General features: G+C 32.8%; 1 protein-coding gene across 5 annotated transcripts in view; it reads left to right on the forward strand.

The window, feature by feature from the left end:
* Window positions 1-7500, forward strand: part of LOC125034203 (ankyrin repeat domain-containing protein 42-like) — a 19883-nt gene that overhangs the window by 3390 nt on the left and 8993 nt on the right. For all 5 annotated transcript variants that reach the window (XM_047625902.1, XM_047625904.1, XM_047625906.1 and 2 more), the window contains exons 3-7: window positions 115-213; window positions 1826-1924; window positions 4344-4442; window positions 6209-6307; window positions 7030-7128. In XM_047625902.1, coding sequence (XP_047481858.1) covers window positions 115-213; window positions 1826-1924; window positions 4344-4442; window positions 6209-6307; window positions 7030-7128 — 495 coding nt within the window. The remainder of the gene's footprint in view (window positions 1-114; window positions 214-1825; window positions 1925-4343; window positions 4443-6208; window positions 6308-7029; window positions 7129-7500) is intronic.

Here is a 7500-nt window from a genome sequence, read left to right on the forward strand (position 1 = left end):
CCCTCCTCTTCCCTCCTCCCTTTCCCCCCCTTCCTCTTACTCCCCCTCCTGTCTCTCCCCTCTTTCCTCCTTCCTCTTCAACCCTCCTCGTCCCCTGTCCTCCTCGCCCCTCAGCTGAGAAGCCGTTGCATGTTGCTGCTGACGAAGGCTACGAAGAAGTAGTCAGGATGCTTGTCTCGGCGGGAGTTGACGTTGACGGCAAGAATGACAAGGGTAAGACGTAGATTTGCATTTTGAATAGTAATGATGATAGGGATTACGTTCTTAATAATGACAGCAGCTGTGGTACTGGTAATAACAGTAGTCTTGATAATATTGATAATGATATCGATGATATGAATGATGATGTATAAGTTATCATTAATTGTAATAGTAGCAGCAGTAGAAATAGTAATAGTGATATTGATGATAATAATGGTAATGATAATCATAATCACAATGATGATAACAATAATGATAATAACGATAGTATTGATATTAATGATAGTAATGATAATGATAATAATGACAATGATAATGATGATAATAATAGTAACAATAATAATGATTATGATAACAATGATTATAATAATAACACCAATAATGATGATCATGATACTCGTGATGATAATAATGGTGATGATGATAATAATGGTGATAATGATAGTGACAAAGATAACAATGAAGATAAATTATGATAATAGTAATAATATTAATACTAATAATGATACAGATAATGATATTAATAAGAATGTGAATAAGGATAAGAGTAATGACGACAATTATGGTAATAATAATAATAATAATAATAATAATAATAATAGTAACTGTAATAACAATGATAGTAATGATAATGATAATGATAATAATAATAACAATGATAATATAATAACAATAATAATGGTAATGATTGTGATAATAATACAAAAGGCATCATAATAATGATAATAATAATAGTAATAATAATAACAATAGAAATAATAATAATAATAATAATAACAACAATAATAATAATAATATTGATCATAATAACAATAATAATGACAGTAATAGTAATTATAATAGTTATGATAATAATAACAATAATAATAATAATAACAGTTATAATATTAGTAAAACAATAACAATAACAATAGTAATGATGATAAAAATAATGATCATAAAAAAGAGTAATTATTATAGTAACAATGATGATAATATTGATAATAATGGCATTCATAATAAGAGTATAGATAATAATAATCATAACAATAGCAAAAGTAAGTATAATAATGATACGAAGGATTACAATAACGATAATTATAACTATTATAGTTATGATTTAAAATGATAAAAATCATAACAATAATGGTAAAATAAATAAGATAATAATAATCCTGATAATAAGAATATTGATAATGATTAGGGCTATGATAATGATAAGAAAAATCATAACAATGACAAAAATATTTCTTGCTATCATTATTGTCATTATCATTATAACCATTATCCTTATCATCATCAACATTATTGTTATCATTATCCTCTCTATCACGTCACTGTCTTTACTTGATTAACGTCATTTTCATTTATAATTCAAGTATTTCCTAATTTAAATATTGCTTTCACCACTATCATTGTTGCTGATGAATCCTACGTACGGTAACAATTCACATTTTTACTACATCGATTTTTCTTACTTATTTCGTATTGATTTTTACCTCGTTGATTTTGTGCTAATACAATCATACAATCAACCAAGTCTATTTAACCTTTTACTTATATGTGTGTTTATTTCTGCGTCCACATAATCAATAGGGATTTATTTATGCAAAGACTTCCCGATACACCCATTTTTTCCCCTCAGGTTGGACTCCATTGCATACGGCTGCCTATAGCGGTCACAGCTCGGTGGTGACGGCGCTTGTGACTCGAGGGGCAAATGTGAACGGAAACAGCCATCGTGGTAAGTTCTTTGGTGGTAGTTGATTCAGGAAGATACTGAGTGAAGTTCGTTTTGCATCGAGTGTTAAATAGGTTGTTGCACTTGCGAGGGTTTAGGTCGAGGGAAGAAAGGAGTTAGTATTTGATTGTTTACAGGAAGGAACTCTACACTTAAAATTACTTCGTGTTAGATTGAATGTAAAAAGAAGAGAGACAAAGTGAGTGAATAGATGAAGGAGAGAGAGAGAGAATAGGGAGATAGGAACATTTTCGAGTGAATAGAGAGAAAGACTGAAGAAAATAGAAAGGAATATAGAATATAAATATACCGTGCAATCCTCTGGGAAACTCAAAGGAATTCCAACAAAGATCTTCTTCATTAATACCAAGTCCATATATTGCAAATGCTGTTGATTATGATGTGCGCATGTCTAGCTTCTTTCCTGTGAGAAAGACAGGGCTGTGTTCTTGCAACAACTCGCTTCAACACTTGCAAGGCTTGGATAATGGGTAGAGCTGTCATCCAAGGGTAATATGAAGCAACACCGGGTAATGTCAAAGTCATCGGCCTTGATTCTACTCATACTGTCATATTACCTAAATCTATGGAGACTCTAGTAGCAGCTCTTGAAGCTATTGGCAGTCGTACGAATGTATGTGTGTGTGCATAGTGCATATATATATACCTATATATATATATATATATAGATAGATAGATAGATAGATAGATATTATATATATGTATATATATATGTATAGCTGTGTACATATATACATACATATATATGTATATATTTATATATAAACACACACACACACATATGTGTGTGTGTGTGTGTGTATACATATATATATGTATATATGTGTGTGTGCGTGTGTATATGCATACACACACACACACACACACACACACACACACACACACACATATATATATATATATATATATATATATATATATATACAAATAAGTGGGCTTACAAAAGTTTGAAAAATCCATAACTAAAAATCATATGGAAGGATTTTGATTTCAATGCACCTGAACATTCTTGTACCAACGTGGAAGTCAAGCACCATTCAAGCAACATGGAATCCACACAAATCGAGGTCAGGACAAACATTAAATTCATGATGAAACTCGGTTGGGAGAATAGCCAAATCATTGACTCTCTGGAACAAGTTTATGGTGACAAGGCCCTAAAGAAATGAACAACCTACAAATGGGTAAGTCGGTTCAAAAGTGGAAGAAACGAAATTGAAGATGAGCCCCACAGTGACAGGCCACCAAAGTCAGTTTGTGAGGAAATCATTCATACTGTTTGCGACATGATTGAAAAGGATAGACGAATGACCATTGAATCAGTAGCAGACACTCAACATCTCTGTGGGTTTTGCACACACAATTCTGGTGGAGAGTTTGGGGCTGAGCAAGCTTTGTTTGCCCTTGTTTGCTGTTGCGCCCAGATCAGCAGCAAACAAGGGTAGATCTTTTATTGGAAATTGTAAACAAAGCTTTTCTGCAAAGAATTGTGTCAGCGGATGAAACATGGTTCTACCCTTACAATCTCGAGGACAAATTTCAATCAAAGCAGGGGTGGAAGTGAACCAAAGCAAAATCTGAACGTTCATTTCAAGTGGTCATGGCCACAGGTCTTCAGAGGTGCAGAGGTTTTTTGCTGGTTGACTTCCTCAAGAGCAAGAAAACAATTACATCTGTGTATTATGAATGCGTTTTGAGAAAACTGTCAACAAAATCTAAAAAGAAGAAAAAAAATACGTGGAAAGCTGTATCAACACGTTCTCTCCCACCACGACAATGCCCCCGCTCACGACGCTCGGCAGACAAGAACTGTGCGACGTGAATTTCGATAAATCGTCTGGCATCCACCTTACAACCCCGATTTAGTCTCATCCGACTTCTTGTTTCTAAACTTGAAAAAAAAATCATTGGAAGGTACAAATTTTCCATCGATTGAAGATGTAAAAAGAGCTGCTCTGACATGGTTCAGATCACATGACTTCCAACTGGCGGCGATGCGTTGTTACCTGCATTCAAGGGTTCATGTTTAAACACGTTATAACACGTTTGTACGAGAATGCTCTGGTGCATTGAAATCAAAATCCTTCCATATATATATATGTGTGTGTGTGTGTGTGTGTCTGTGTGCGTATGTGCGTATGTGTGTGTGTTTTTGTGTGCGTATGTGTGTGTGTGTGTGTGTACGCGCGTGCGTGCGTGTGTGTTTCTATCTATCTATCTATCTCTATATATATAGAGAGAGAGATGAATATATATATACACATGTAATATCTAGAGAGATATATAGATAGAAAGATAGATAAATATGTATATATATATATATATATATATATATATATGTATATGTATTTATATACACATATGCATATACATACACATGTCCCTCCTCCCCCCGGTTCAGGGTGGACTCCGTTGCACTTCGCGGCCCAGGAAGGCCACGAGTCGGCGGCAGAGGAGCTCATCGTCAGAGGCGCTGAGGTGAACGCAAAGGAAGAGAAAGGTCAGACAAGTTTAGGGAAGGCTGGTTTATTTTTAAAGAGAATGTTAAAGGGCATATTGAAGGACTTAGATACTGCCATTACTATGATCTTTTTTAGTCATTTTACGTGTGTGAATTATCATAAATGAGATGTGTTGTCATTCTTATGGTTATTACTTTTTATTATTATTTTTATTTTTGTTTTAATTTAATTATCATCTCTATTGTTATTATTATCATTATTATTATCATTATCATTACCATTATCATTATCATTATTATTATTATGATAATCATTATTACTATCATTATTAGCAGCCTTATCATCATTATCACTACTATTATCACAAGGCTTATTATCATCATCATAATTATGATTGTTGTTGTTATGATCATTATTAATGACTTTACTGTTATTATTACTTTTTTATCATTAATATTACTATCCTTATTTATTATTATTGTTTTCGTCATTAGTGTGATTACTATCATTATTGTGAGTATTATTATATATTTTTTATATCATTATCATTATTATTATCATTGTTATCACTATTAATAGTAGTAATGGTAGCATCATTACTATTAATGTTACCATTATTATTATAACTATTATCATTATTATTATTGTTATTATTATTATTATTATTATTATTATTATTATTATTATTATTATTATTATCACTGTCATTAGCATTATTATTATTGTTTCATTATCGTTATCATTGGAATTAACATCATTATCATTATTCTCATTACTATTCTCATTATTATTATTATTATTATTATTATTATTATTATTATTATTGCTATTATCATTATTATTATCATTATTACTATTATTGTTATTATCATTATCATTATTATTATTAATATAATTATTATGTATCATCGTCATTATCATTAAATATCATTATTACTATTATTAATATCATTATTATGTATCATCGTCATTATCATTAAATATTATCATTACTATTATGACTATCATCACTATCATTCTTATTAGCGCTTTTATTATGCTATTATTGACATTTTCATTATCATTTTTATTATCATCATTATTATAATTATCACTGTCAATTGTGCCATTGTCATTATCATTATTATCATTATGATTCTCATTTATTATTATTATCACTATTGTTATCAATATCATTATTATCCTTATTATCATTGTCATTATTATTACTAATGCTCTTACAATTATCATTATTTTTTTTACTATTATCATTATCATTAGAATGCATTGTTATTATTATTAATGTCATTATTATTATTACTGTTATCATTACTATCATCATCATCATTATTATTATTATCATCATCATTATCATTATTACTATGATTGTTGTTTTTATTGCGTATCATCTTTATTATAATCATGATTATTATTATTATTATTATTATTATTATTATTATTACCATAATTATTATCATTATTAGCGCGAATTTTTAAAAATGGCGTATCAAACATGGCTCTCTGTGACCTCAAGCATGTTCCTTGTGCTGTAATTGACCTCCTTGTACATACTGCTCACAGGCTTCTCTCGGGACGTCATTGTCACAAGGCATATGATGTCCATTCTTTAGTCTTTTGATGCAGTCACTTGGTTTTGTGGTTTTAGTGCTAATTCTAGCTGGTCATGTGGTACTTGTGGCAACTATCCTCTCGACCCACATCAACTGTTTCGTTCCTAGTGTCCTTTTGAATGAATTCTCTTCTTTCCTCGTTTATTTACCTTCGGAAAATGGAATCAAATGTATAACGCATCTTCCTGTTTCAGGTTGGACACCACTCCACTGGGCCGCTCGACAAGGACACACGGCGATGGTCGAGAAGCTGGTAGCTAAGGGAGCCGAACTGAATGCAAAGACAGAGGAAGGTAAAGCAGATTCAGGCCTGATTAGGTCTCTTGACTCGCACAGGTATCGGGCATCGGCTGTAGGGGCAATGTCGTAAATATTATTGCATTGTTAGCAAGGAGGGAGGCATAATGGGTTGATCTTTGAGAATTCAAAAACACCTTTCTCCCATTCGTCTGTCGATTGGGTCTGTTTATTCGACATCTGTTTTAATATCAGTAGAGATAATAAAGGCGATTCCACAGTAATGAAGACAAATGTTATAGTAATGATAGAAATTAGTAATGGTTATAATGGTAATCAAACACAAGGGAAGTTATATGTGTTGCACCAGTTCCCTCCCTCGTCTACATTTCAACTTCATATTGATATAAGTTCTGTTTTAATGTTTCCGTTGATCTGATCCTGTTGACGCTCTGTGCCATCTCTGGGTTACGTCAGGCTTATAAAGTTATCTGATCCACGGTGTCATGTCCCTTGTTTTATACATACCATTTCCTCTTTCTTTCTGTCTCTCTTAATCATTTTTCATAATAGCTCCTTGAAGGAATTGTCCTTGGCTGTCTAATTGGCAAGTTCAGATAAATCTGGTAATTTGTATACATCAAAAATAGGTGTGAAAGAGCCATGTGAATGAACATCACACACACACACACACACACACACATATGCGAGTGTGTGTATATGTGCGTGCGTGTGTGTGTGTGTGTGTATATATATATATATGATCCTCCTTCCACAGGCTGGAGCCCCCTGCACATGGCTGCCCTCACCGGTCACAGGTCGGTGGTGACGGTGCTCGCGGCTCAAGGGGCAAATGTGAACGAAGAGGATTCTCAAGGTAAGGGCCTTTGGATGTCGTGAACGTGGGTGACTAATGAGTTGTTCGTACTATGATACTCTCGAACGGTAGACGTGCTTTATTTTGCCTATGTCTTAGGCAAAGGGGAAAAAAGGGTAGGTATTTATTAGTGACATCAACAATAATGGAAAACAGGGTCAGTTTATGCTGTTTCCCTACAGTGTGTTGAGGAGTTTCAGTTTATATCACCATGCCAACGGTATAAGAAATTCGATCTAACAGTACAACTGAATGATGATAAAAATTGCTTTTTCGCTAATGAAATATTTTACATCTGTTTCCCCCGACTCAACTAAGCTGACGTCATCACCCTGTCACTGAGTAGCCATAGGATTTTATTGATATTAATAG

The sequence above is a fragment of the Penaeus chinensis genome, chromosome 17 (genome assembly GCF_019202785.1).
Source record: "Penaeus chinensis breed Huanghai No. 1 chromosome 17, ASM1920278v2, whole genome shotgun sequence".
Taxonomy (NCBI): domain Eukaryota; kingdom Metazoa; phylum Arthropoda; class Malacostraca; order Decapoda; family Penaeidae; genus Penaeus; species Penaeus chinensis.